The sequence below is a fragment of the Solanum dulcamara genome, chromosome 1 (assembly GCF_947179165.1).
Source record: "Solanum dulcamara chromosome 1, daSolDulc1.2, whole genome shotgun sequence".
Classification (NCBI taxonomy): Eukaryota; Viridiplantae; Streptophyta; class Magnoliopsida; order Solanales; family Solanaceae; genus Solanum; species Solanum dulcamara.
In genome coordinates this window covers 75,477,392-75,490,808 of record NC_077237.1, presented here as the reverse complement: position 1 = coordinate 75,490,808, position 13,417 = coordinate 75,477,392, and the positions used below count along the sequence as shown (strand labels likewise).

The window sequence follows — 13,417 nt, the reverse complement described above, 5'->3', positions numbered from 1 at the left end:
TGTTATCCACAAACACAGAGTTCTCAGTGGAGATTTTCTTAAAAGGAAATTCAGACTCATTGAACACACTATCTCTGGTGACAAAAAGAAACTTCTTAGTTAAATCATATAATATATATCCGTTTTGTTTTTCTGAGTCTCCCATTAGTATAACAGATCTTGTTCTAGACGCCATTTTGTCAGATTCTCACATTTTTAGCATAACATAAACAACCAATAACTCTTAGATGAATTAGAGATGGTTTTCTATTGTGCAGTTTCTGATATGGGGACATATTACTCACTGAGGAATGTAGCCTTTTAATCAAATATACAGAGGCTTGCACACAATGACCCCAAAATCTAAGAGGTATATGAGCTTGCAGTCTGACGGATCTTGTGACCTCTAATATGTGTCTATGTTTTCGTTCGGCTATGCCATTTTGTTCAGGGGTATAAGGACATGATTTTTGACATATGATCCCTAAATTACTGAACAAAGTAGTGCAAGATTCATTTACAAACTCAGTGTCCTCTGACATTTTTTTTCCACTGTTTTATTGAATTGAGTCTCAACATACTTCAAGAATAAAGGAAGAACTACACATACATCAGGCTTCAGTTTTAGTAGATAAATCCAAGTCATTCTTGAGTAGTCATCTACTATAGTCAAAAATTATTTGTTTCCATCAAAAGTTGGAACCTTATAGGGACCCCATACATCCATGTGAACAAGATCAAAGTTGTCGACAGAGTTACTAGTGCTAGTAAGAAAAGGTAATCTACATTGCTTAGCACATGGACACATATCACATTGTTTGAAAATATCAATTGTATTATGATTCTTCATAGGTAGCATATTAGTAAATGTTGTACTAGATACATGGCCTAATCTCTTACGCCACAGGTTTATATCAGCATCACTAACAAATACTCCTTCTTGAGCAGATAGTGTTAAAACTCTTAGCTTTCCAGTAGTCTGGTTGAGTAAAACATATAGTCCTTCACACTCTTTACCAATCTCTTTCACCTTCCCATTTGAGAGATCCTAAAAAGCACAAAACTTAAGATGAAAGAAGCTATACAATTTGACTCTATTGTTGCCTGTGAGACAGATAATAGATTGTATTTGAACTGTGGTAGTAAGAACACTTGTTTAAAGTGCTCTCATCAGAGATTGGGCTTGAGCCAATGTGAGTTACAAGTGCATTTTCCCATTCGGTAGTTGAACCCTTCTTTTAGTGTTGTTCCTCCCAGATACATGGCTTACATACCCGGCTCAACATTCTTGGATGTTTTCTCTTATGGATGCTCTATTGAGCATATCCATATCAGAGACCATATGATTTGTGGCCCCTGTGTCAATAATCTATTGTTTAAGGATTTTTGACACAAGGAAAGCTTCGTAACTAGGTATACTATGTTATTACCTGCAGCATTCACTGAGTGTCCTTGAGTGCAATTGCTATTGGAATTCAGCTGAGTTTGGTTAAGTAGCTGGACAATCTGATCATATTGACTCTGAGAAAATGCATAGGCTCGTGTTTGCACTATGTTCAAGTTCTGCCCTGAGCTTTGACTCTGCCCTTCTTGTATCTCATATCCATGCCCTTCACTGGCCTGTTCTGTGTAAGCATTGTGAGAAACAGAAGATCCTGATCTGTAGTTGGATTGACCTACTCCCCTTTCTTCTTGAACCTAGTATCATTAAGATATCCAACTAGCTTGTAACATATGTCTTTAGTGGCCCCTTTATTTTGCAAAACTCACAAAACATATTGTATTTCTTTTTGAACTCTGAGTTTGCAACTCTAAAGTACATAGTAGTGGGATCATGCCCTCTTATGCAGGAATTGCACCACGAAGACCTACAGATGAGTTGGAAGTCATAAATTTCTGAGACTCATCACTTACGATCATGGCATAAGCCTGGTTTACTAAGGGTAAGGGCAATGGTGGATTCAGAAATTTTGTATCATGGGTGCTCAACTATTTTTAGCTCGAAAATTGATATATAGAATGGGTGGTCAGTTAATATATTTCAATGAATTACTACATTTTGTACAAAAATAATAATGTTTGTCATAAAAGGCAGTGGGTGCTTAAGCACCCATAATACACAACATAGGTCCACCACTGGGTAAGGGAGTCGTCATGAGAATTTGACTCCTTGCTTAACATAATTGTCATTCAGTCCCATTAGAAATTGGTAAAGCTTCTGCATCTACAGATACATCAAAAAATCTCTAGATTTTTCACAATTACAACTAAGAGGAGGTACCAATGCTTCATGTTCTATCCACAGCTCCTTAAACCTATTGAAGTATGTAGCCACAGACAAAGATCCTTGCACTAAGGTGGCTATTTCTTTATGTAGATTGAATGTTCTCGATCCATCTAGTTTGTCACATCTTTCTTTGAAATCTTCCTAAACTTCATGTGCTTTGGTGGCATAGACCATACCTCTTAACAAATTACTAGAGACAATATTTATCAACCAAGATTGAACAATTGCATTTGCATCTTTCCCATTGATAGCCCAACTCCTCACTAAAAGCTCTCTTTCTTCCGAGAGCCATCCACAAACCCCAGCTTGTTTCTCCCCACAAGGGCAATTCTCATGTATTTACTCCATAGTGAATAATTCTCAGATCCAGCAAGGTATAAGGATATTAAAGAGATACCACTTACATCAAAGGGATGCAAAAACAATGGGTGGTTATGATCTATGACCTAATTTACTCCATGAGTAGCCGGAGTTATTGTTGTTCAATGAAATACCCCTTGCTGCATTTTCAGGTGTTTTTCAGATTTCATTGTATATTTAACTTCTCTTGTCTCAAAGAAGATGACAATTTTCAATTAATGATAGGAGCGTGCAACACGAATTTCAGATAACAGAAAAATTCTCAACAGAGAAAGAAAGGAGGAGGAAAAAAAGAATTTCAAACTTGTGATCGCTGAAGTTTGGCAGATCTTTCTGCTCTGATACCATGTAGATTTAGATGATTACTGTTGATGATGTTGAAGATCATATAGCTTCACAAGCTTGAAGAACAGAGAAAGAGAAAAAGTTAGAAAAGAAGATAGAAGAATTAGAAAGAGGAAGGAGAGAATGTAATTGAGAATCTTTATTGAATCATTATTCTAACGAGTACCAATAGGGATATATATACACATACACTTGTCAGCTACTGCACTAACCAACTATAACTAACTCTTTTCACAAAAACAATATTGAAAAGCATTGTAACAGCACTCAACTAATTGACGTCCAATGTTGACCCTAGGCCATGACCCGTCCATAGATTTCCCAAACTCGCATGGATCCCTTAGACACTCCCTAGAGGTGCCAAGGCAGGCCCTTGAGGTTCCCCTCAAGCCAGCACACTTGGGGCGGTCTACTGTCTAACACGCTCGGGGAGGGATGATAGGCTATCACCATGCAAACCCCCTTATATATGATTTAAAGGAATAAACCCAAGTGTCGGGACTAGACATGTTTCTGCCCAAGAATCATAATGGGTGTTTATGATCTCATGTGAACTTTAAGTTTGGTGTCGTTTGTTCCTAACAGCTCCTCTTGAGTTCCTTCACGCCTCCATGAAGTTTCATCCCATTTCCATGAGTTATAGCCTTCGGAAGCATCAACTAATAATGACAATGTCACTGCTCCTTGGTTAAGTCAAGCCCATAGGAATGATCCCTTCAGCCGAAATTATAACTATACGACTCAAGAACGGGCGATACTAACATTCTTGACTCACACATCTCAAATGTCCATTTTGTTATTACAACCTTCTTTTTTGATTTCAAAGACCAGAAGCGATAAGGGGTAAGTCACAATATTATTTAAAAGTCTAAAAAGTCTAATGTTATTAATCTTGACTTTTTTTTTACAAATTTATTTTTAGTTTACATATACAAGATATAAAAATAACACACAAGTGATCTTTACACAGTTATTTTGCTTCTATTCAATTTGAAAAGAAACAGGGTATGTTCACCATATAATTATGTTTATATGAGTTGTCAAAGAAGTGTTCAAAAATGGTTGAAATCCCATCTTTCGGACAAACACATTCAAAGTACGGACGCGGGACCAGCCATGTCGCTAAGGTGTGTTTAATAGGCATATTTTTGACAACTTTAAATATTATGTATCTAAATGAAAAGTTTTGACAAGTTGAGGGTGAAAAACACTTAGCTACAGGCATGTGCATGTGATTAAGATAACATTTTCATATTTGCATAGCTGATAGCTGTCAAGAAACAACACCTTTGACCTTAAATATGATGAAACATCCAATATCTTGGCAGACAGCACATGCTGAGGAACAAAAAGTGAGAACATAGTAATTGAAAGAGATTGATGGTACTGAAACAGCATTTCTCAATGTGCAAAGCAATGAATTATTGCTTTCCTACATACATTGTGATTGTACAATGTTGAAGTTCATGAAAGAAAAAATGCTTTCCCTTTCCAAGTTTCTCTCTAGCACAAACAAAATTTGTGCATCGACACATCAAGAATCATCTCAATGTGCAGTTAGACAAAACCTCACATGTACAGAATCTTTCGCCAATCATCTTCGTAATCAGGTGAGCTTTGATCAAAGAGGTGTGTTGCTTAACTGTACAACTTTAACCCCAGCAAAGCTAAAAAATGGTAGTGTGGATTTATGGATGTCTAGTAGCTCGTTCGAAAAATGTTTAAAGGAGTGATTAAACATTTCCATCACTTGTATCCCCAGGATCATCAACTACAAATGGCTTCCACTGAGAGTTTTTTTAGAACATTTCGACATGGATCGCCTCCAAAATTCTCTGGTGTTACCTGTACTGAGCAAGACTCTTGCCCAACACAATTCTGCAAGTACAGTAATAATAACCAATTTAAGATGCAAACAAATCAGCCGAGTTTATAGATCCCTTCAGACAGGACTGCTTAAATAAATCAGAAGAAACAAGAGAAAGTAATGTAAACAGAAGATACGAGCTCGTTAGGAAAACACGTGGTAATTGACCAATCAGTTTCTCATGTCAATTTATCAAATATGATTCATAAATACCTTTTCAAAAGCATCGTAAGAGCGCCGAGCATGACAGCTTCCCTGCTGGAAGCTTCCACAAACTCCCTCTGGTGTTCCAAAGCTTGCAAATTTGATTGAAGAAATCTTCTGACCAGGTGCACACCGCAGATGGGCTTTAGGTCTGAGAGGTCTGTCAAATTTACCAGATACTAGCCTCTGCCAATTCAACAACTGTGGTTGCCACTCATATATATCAGCACAAACACTTGCTATTTCTCTTTTGACTAAAGTGATTCCGTAAGGATCTCCTCCCCATTCCTCAAATACAACTAACAAGTTTCCAGTAGGATACAGCCAAGACCGGGGTACATGGTACCTGAATTTATGATTTTCAGTTAAGTTGGAGCTTCTTGTTGCTGTTATATCAGAGGAAAATTCACGAAGGTTTGTCATTACTTACCATCTTTGTGAGCCCTCACCACAGTTAGTTAGGCACTTTTTCTCATCAAACCACCCAGTATAGTTACAGACACTACAACTTCCAGATGATTTATATGCAGGCCAGTGGCGTCCGAGGCTCTGACCATTTATCCATACTTGACCTTTGCCCATAGTAATCATATCTAAAGCCAAAGGCTCATTTCCAGCTGGAGCATTGAATGTAGTCTGCAAGCACAGCAAAGGGCTTCTCTCAGGCCTTTTGAAGGAAAAGAAATTTGAATTCTTGATATGATCCGTGTTACAGTAAATGTTAGCACTGCCCCGTAAAGCTTACTCCTTTAAGTCATGCCTAAGCTTTAGAAAAACCTAATATTCCTGTCTTATTGAAGGATGACTTTTACTTTAATACTAAAATGATAGATAAGATATGAGTTATGCACCTTATACCAAGTGAGTGGCTGTTTCTGAGCCACTAAAGAGCCTTCAACCCACTCAACAGATGGGCTACCACTGAGTGAATGAAGACTCAGGGATTCTCCTTTTAGACCAACCTGGTCAAACAAATGAAAAGTCAGGTAGACAGGCATTTAAGCAAATAATTTTGTTTGAACATCTAAAAAGACAAACCTTGTAGAACCATTTCTGCCATGTTAAATCTCTTGTCCCCTCATTAAGACCATTAAGTGAAACCGGTCCAAGAACACCAGCATTCCATGTCTCAAAATGAGGGCCAACATTCTACATTCAAGCACATGTAAAAGAAAGACACATGATGAGCATATTTTGGGGAATACATTAGTACAACTCTCAAAATCAGTTTCACTTTAGCGCAGCACGTAGAACCAAGCAACTGCCATGAGAAGATAAACAGGTATATGTATGATCATATGCACAGGCAATAGAGAAAGAAGGGAGTGGGGAAACAGGGACAAACCGGAAGGCCAACAGCAATGCTTAGTAGAGAAATCTTGTTCACACCAGCTCTCAGATTTATACCATTGCTGAAAGTTAGTTTTGGGTTTTCTAAACTGCCGTACACAGTTCCTGCAAAAAGTTTGGATGAACGGAAACGTTAAATAACAATGTGCCGCCTGATTGGGACATCAGGTTTTTACACCAAATTGTTTCCTCACTTGGGCTGTTACTTGCACACAATAAAAAGTATCAAACCTCCGACTAAAAACACCAAAACAAAAAGAGACTCAAACCACAATTGTATGTAACAAAAGACATCACACCTGCTAACTGTCCATTCACGAACACATGCAATGCATGTCCAGCAGAGAAGACTGTAAGCCAAGGCCAATTTCCACTATTCAAAAATCCTTCTGTTGGATCAATTTCAATGCTGCGGGTAAACATGATTAATCATAAACATGTGAACAATCTAAAGTAGTTTGAGTGTAATTAACTTCCTATTTTTGTTTGTGAAGCAATATCAGAAGCTACAGAAGCACTTACTCAGTCATATACCACAAATAATCAGATACATCTCTTGTGGTATTTATCTGCTCCAATAACCCAACAACAGTGAAAGTATCATCTTCATGCGATGCTGCGTCTTCATTGTATGACTCCCATGAGAATCCTCTACTGACTGGAGTCATTTTCATCTGAGCACTTTGAGCACCAACCTTCACATTGAATAAAGAGTGCGCTGTCAGACTTCTGACTGTGGAGTTAGGTACAAGGCATTCTCTCAAGAAAGTAAGAATTATTAAAAATTGTGAAATATTTTAATGGTTATGCACTAATAACATAAGTACTTCAGGAGAAGAGTTTTTTTTCTCACCCTCGCAGTATTATAGACAGTGTTCTTGCAGTCAGGAAGAATGCTGATAGACCAGGGTGGCAAGTTATAATGCATGTTCCCAAATGCCACTTTAGCAAAAGAGTGCTGGTTGTAATTTGCTAGGAAGGCAGCGCAGGCCCCAGACTCCGACTTAAAAACACGGGCCTATAAGAGAAAATGAAAGTTTGTTTTCACTTCAATTCTGGTAATGCTGACTGGTTCAAGAAGAACCCAAATAAATGTCACCTCTTGATAGTTTCCTAAGGATGTCACAGTTGGATCTGCAGATACTAAAGCTGGCTCACAAAGCTTTATTGCTCTATGTAGATCTTTCAGATGACCCCATTTAGGTTGCCGTATTGACCCTGAAGATCAAAGGGAAAAAAGTTCACTTTGGCTAAACAATTATTTCCACTTCAGTTGCTTTTTTCTTCCCCATCTTTTACATCTTCTTCCTAGTTCTAATCATGGACTTGATATTAAAGAAACCTCAGACTAACCAAACAACAATATAGTATCATGTAAGTTTTTATCAACAGCCATAGACTAACTGAGAAACATAATTTCATTTATGATTAAGAACAGGACTTCCAAGTAATAAATTTGATGGAACTGTTAGTATCAGCAAAGCTACCAAAAGGAATTGAACTTATTCTATCAAACTTGGGAAAGTCATTTAAGTTTTTGGGAGAAGCAGTAGGCATTGCTTTAAATGCAGCTTGCATGACCTACAACAACATGTACATTGCCTTCTGAACTAAAATGACCTGAAATTAGTGATCAGAACATTCAGCCTTAAGTACAAAAATGACTCGTTTATAAGTAATTAAAGGTGTACAACAGCAGAAAACGGTGACTTATTGGCCAAATGATCTGTGCTTCTGTTTGAAGCGCGGACCCTCACGCATGAGTGAAGAAACTTATGGAAAGCAGTGTAATAATGTAAACAGGGAATAACAGGAAAAGTAAAAAGGAAAACCAAGAAAAGTAAAAAGAGCTGGAAAAAAATCCCCCTTCTCCCAATTCAAATGGTTATGGAACAAAACAGGAAACAGAATTTTGAGCCTTAGCCATCTCCATTAAGATGTTCAATCCAAACATGGATTTTAAGAAAGAACGCACCAAATTCATCTAGGGGCGCATCATAGTCATAACTAGTAGCAATAAATGGGCCACCAGAAGTCCTTCCGAAGTTTGTTCCTCCATGATACTGGAGGAAAAGGAGGAAAAAAAGAATCATATAACAATGTATATTTCTTGTATTCAAAAGTATACTTCTAAATGTCAAAGTCCAATGACTTACCATATAGTAATTGGTGAAGGAGCCTCCCGTTTGTATAAATCTTGCGACAGCAAATGCCATATCCTCTGCAGGACGGTAAGGAACTGGACCTCCAAATTCAGTAAACCTGCCAGCATCATCAAAACAGAACATCATCCCGTCATGAACTCTAGCAAAGATGTAAAATAAGATATAATTCACCCATTACTTATGAGAGATGAATATGCAGTTTACCAGGCTGTCCAGGCTTCAGTCCACATCTTGGGTTTATATGCCTTATTTGGTGTGAAGTAGTCACAGTAGAAACCATTGCAAGTATTAATCTGACCAGGGAAAGTGATATATTAAGGTAAAATACCAGTGAACTTTTATTTAAAAACAGAAAAAAGAAAAGAAGACATGCCAACACAAATTATTTTCCAGGATGTTTCAAAGTATTAGTAAAGGTAGCAATCGGAAACAGGGCAAGTAATGAATCCTTTGATTGTAAGTTTGATTCAGACAGGTATAGAATGTTCTTTTGCAAAACACTAAGAAACAAACAAGTCAGTGATTACAAGTCAAAGGCCACACAATATATTTTTAAGAGACAAGAAAACAGGTAAGAGTAGGAACAAAAGACACCCCATGTGCAGGGATTAAAACTATTCTATTTAATTCATCAACATCTAGGGTGACAACTAACAATAGTTTTCGCATGTAAGAACCCCACTATAAATGAGAAAATAGCATGAAATACAAAGAATGAGAATAGAAAATTAATGAAATTGTACAGAATCCACTTACAATAGGATCAGGGACATCATCTTGCTTGCACATGATCCATGGGACACCAGTGCCAAGATCCACAGCCATTTTGGCTGCCCACTCTGAGTAAGCTTTACCAGGTTCACCTAGTTCCCACTCCATAGGTCCATATTCATTTTCTATCTGTCAAAAAAAAATTCAAAGACAAATATCTTCATCAAACAAAATTTGCAAGATTTAGTGGAGAAAATGATAACAAAAGACTGATTTTTTTTTAACAACCTGAGATAGAATAATTGGACCACCCTGAGATTCATAGAGTTTTTCTGATTTCATCATATCAACAATCTTGGTAGTGAACTTTTGCATTGCAGCCTACATTACAGCATTTAGACAAAAAGAATAACACCCAAATTAGAAACCATTTTCTGTTTGCAATCAAAAAGTTTCATATGACAACTTGATCTGACCTTGAAAGGCTCATTGTCTGTTCTGAAACTGATACCTGGAACATATTTCAGCCAAACTGGAAAACCCCTGAAATTGAAACAAGTAATATAAGCAAGAACTTAACTTTATGCCTATATGGGGTTATCATAATTTGAGCCATACCCAAAATTCCATTCAGCACATGCATAAGGCCCAATCCTAAGATGGACATAAAGTCCTGCTTCTTGCACCACTTTAATGAACTTCACTAAATCATACCTCTCTTCAAAATAATACTGAAAAGGGAAAGTAAAAGTAAGTTAAATACTAACAGCAAATGATGAAAACAGGAAAAAATGATGAAATAAGTCTACTTCACTCACTTTCCCTTCTTCAGGCTCATGCCCATTCCAGAAAACATAAGTCTGTATAACATCAACTCCCCCTTCTTTTGCCTTCTGAATAAGATCTGGCCACATCTGTGTAACCCCAAAACAAGGAAAAAGATACAAAAAAATAAAAAAATAATAAAACTTTAAGACACCCATTTGCCAAAAGAACAATCTTGAATCAAAATCAACATTCTTTTTTTCACATGAGAGTATACCTCAGGGGTGCTTCTTGGGTAGTGAATGGATCCAGAAATGAGGATTCTTCTTTGGCCATTTAGAATGATAGCTTTATGGTCATATGAAACAGAAGCAATTCCACAAGAAACCCATAAACAGAATAACAACATCAGCAACATTGCTATCCAAGAACCCATGTTAGTCAGCATTGAGAGCATTCAAGATTGTGCCTTTACAAGGCACTGAACTAATAACTTCCTTTCCCCAAAACCTTATTATTCCTTTTTTTATCAGGTTGCAACTTTATTCTATTCTTGCAATAATATAGGGATTGAAAAAAGTAGTCACTTATTGAAAAAGAAAAAAAGTAGTCACTTGGATAATATTAGGAGAGTAGTGAAGGGAAAACAGCTGTTTTTGTTGTCTTAGAGAATTTTCTTTTCTTTTTCCTTTTATGTTTATACCTTAGTCCATAAGCTCTAGCACTGAGCAAATTTGCTGCATAGAGTAGTAGTACAAGTACCAAGTGATCCCATTTTTCAATTATTAAGGGTCTGTTTGGCACAAAAATTGGGAGTATTTAGAAAAAGCACTTCCTCTGTTTTAATTTATTTGTGTTATTTTCCTTTTTAGCCTTTTTTCAAAGAGAATATCTACATTTTAATACATTTTACTCATCTTTAATTTAAAATTACAAGATTCAAAAATCATATTTACATTCTTAAATTTGTGTCATGTCAAAACAAGACAATCAAATGGAAGAAGTAGTTTATATTTTTAAAGTAAAAAAATAATCGGTGCTTATTTGGAAATTAGAAATGTGTTTGATCATGAACATAAAATTTTATATTTTTATTTTTTATAAGTGATTTCTGTTATTATTTATTACTTTCTATGCTTTGATTACTCAATTTTACCTGTGACGCTTTCATTTATTTATTTAATCGTTATTTGTTATTTGTATTTATTTATTTGTATTTATTTGTTATCTATTCGTTATTTGTTTGTTGTTTTTCTTATAAAGCTTTTAATTTTCTATTCTTATCTAACATTTTTTTATGCATTTATGCTTTTACTGAGCCGAGGGTCTCCAGGAAACAGCCGTCCTACCTTGGTAGGAGTAAGGTTTGCGTACATTCTACCCTCCCCAGACCCCATGTTGTGGGATTTCACTGGGTTGTTGTTGTTGTTGTTGTATAAGTGATTTGGAGTGAAAAAAAATATTTTTTTGGTATTTTCAAATTTGGAAGTTAATTCCAAAATTTTATGGCAAAACATAATTTCTATATATGTATCAAATGCCCACTAAATACTTTTCATAATTAATATTTTGTTTTAAACTTTTCAGAATTAATACTCTATTTTGTTTCATTGTTAAATAGATTGAATTCGGTGTTTATTAGAACTTAGAAGAACTTAAAACTCATTTAGGGAAGTATTTCCAAATAAAATGTTGAATTATTTTATTTCATGTTTGATTGAATTTTTTATTTTGACATAACTAATTTAAAAACTACTTGAATTATATTTATAATAGTATTTCATAGTACAGTCAGAATAACTTAGTATTATTATTCACGCGATAAAATAAAAAATTGTAAAGATGCTTCTTCATTATATTCACTAAATAATTTCATCTTGCATTGTATTTCTCATATTATAATTTCAGAAAAAAATTATAAAAAAACAAACAACCCCAGTGTTTTTATTCTAGAAAATGCCATCTGGTGTGACTTTTAAATTTTTTTACACACTATTTCGTTAAAATTATTGTCATTTCTTCACAATCACGTCACTTAATTATTTTTTTTAAGAAATTCCTAATTAATTGATATTTTAAGTTTGGATACGTGAATTAAGAAAAGGAGGCTAATTCGATTCACGAAAAATAATCAATATTTGAAATGAATTATATGGCGAAATAAGAATATGTGTGAAACTTATAAGTCATTATAAAAGCAAATAATTTAATATCGTAATATTCATTTTAATTTATTAGTCTATAATTTTTTTATTTTTTTTTTAAAATATCTTGTTTTCAAATAATTCTTTGTTTTTATAATTATAAGACTTAAAAGGTATTTTGATATATACCATATATTTATAGTTGTAAGATACAAAATGCAATAATCTTACATTATTTATTTTCTCTTAATTCCATATCAAGTTAAAATCAAATAAATAAATTAAACAGAAATAATATTAAAATGGAATAATTATTTAGGGTCTATTTGGAAAGCCACTTGGTAATTGAAATTGGTGTAATTACTAGGGTAGTAATTACTAACCTAGTAATTACACAACCTAATAATTACGATGACCTGTTTGTTTGCCACAGTGTAATTACAATTGTATTGTTTGATTGCACAAGTTAATTACAAGGTTATATTAAATTTTAAAAATAAAAATTAATCAACTAAACTTAAAATTGATATTAGAAAAATAACTATTTTTATAAATGATATTAAATTAAATATTAATTAATAAACATATGCTCTTAACTAATATTATAAATTTTAATTTATTTATATTTTTTAAATTAGTATATTTTAATTAAGTTAGTAAAAAAAAACTAAAAGTAGAACATCATGAAATGTACGTTTGACAAAAATGTTAATATTATAAATATAATGTCATAAAATTATTAAAATATTTGACCAAAAAATAATCTATCAAGTTTAACTAAAAAATAAATGGTTTGCAATAAATATCAAGTCAATACTACTAAAACAAATAAAATTGAAAATATGACATAAATTCTAAATTCAAAACAAAAAATTTAACATAATACTCTTATATCAAATTTTAAAACAACGTACATAAATATAATTTTAAAAATTAGAATACTAAAAAAAATTATGCAAATAAAAAATAAAATAATAAATAAATAAATAATATGAAAATTACATGAAAAGGTAAAGGTTGAGAATGAGAAGGAAATCAAATATAAATAATAATAAAATAAAAAATATATTTTTAGAAACTATTAGAATAATAAAAATTATTTTGAAAAAAATAATAGAAATAAAAAAATAAATTAAAATGAAAAAATATAAATATAAATAAAAGAAGAATTTTTAAAAGTTTCATTTAATTACATTCCTTACTCTTTCTTGAGAATTGAATAGTGTAATTACTTTCCTTC

The 13,417-nt window shown here is 33.9% G+C and overlaps 1 protein-coding gene across 1 annotated transcript; it reads right to left on the bottom strand.

Moving 5' to 3' along the window:
• Nucleotides 1-4,334: 4,334 nt before the first annotated feature.
• Nucleotides 4,335-10,638, bottom strand: LOC129901463 (beta-galactosidase). Its single transcript, XM_055976686.1, has 19 exons — nt 10,311-10,638; nt 10,087-10,182; nt 9,887-9,999; nt 9,745-9,811; nt 9,557-9,649; nt 9,314-9,457; nt 8,762-8,850; nt 8,549-8,654; nt 8,368-8,455; nt 7,492-7,610; nt 7,246-7,410; nt 6,915-7,087; nt 6,692-6,801; nt 6,388-6,497; nt 6,081-6,191; nt 5,894-6,004; nt 5,473-5,678; nt 5,052-5,388; nt 4,335-4,849 (listed from the first exon to the last, which is right to left on the bottom strand). Exons 1-19 carry the CDS (start codon nt 10,488-10,490, stop codon nt 4,739-4,741), a joined length of 2,529 nt encoding a protein of 842 aa, XP_055832661.1. The 5' UTR covers nt 10,491-10,638; the 3' UTR covers nt 4,335-4,738.
• Nucleotides 10,639-13,417: the final 2,779 nt, after the last annotated feature.

Excerpts from the sequence above, each read along its gene's own strand:
- LOC129901463 (XM_055976686.1), bottom strand. The coding sequence starts at position 10,490 with ATGCTCTCAATGCTGACTAACATGGGTTCTTGGATAGCAATGTTGCTG. Across the intron at positions 10,000-10,086 it reads ATGAGCCTGAAGAAGGGAAA|TATTATTTTGAAGAGAGGTA; the intron begins GTGAGTGAAGTA and ends TTCCCTTTTCAG. Across the intron at positions 4,850-5,051 it reads CTTACGATGCTTTTGAAAAG|AATTGTGTTGGGCAAGAGTC; the intron begins GTATTTATGAAT and ends CTGTACTTGCAG.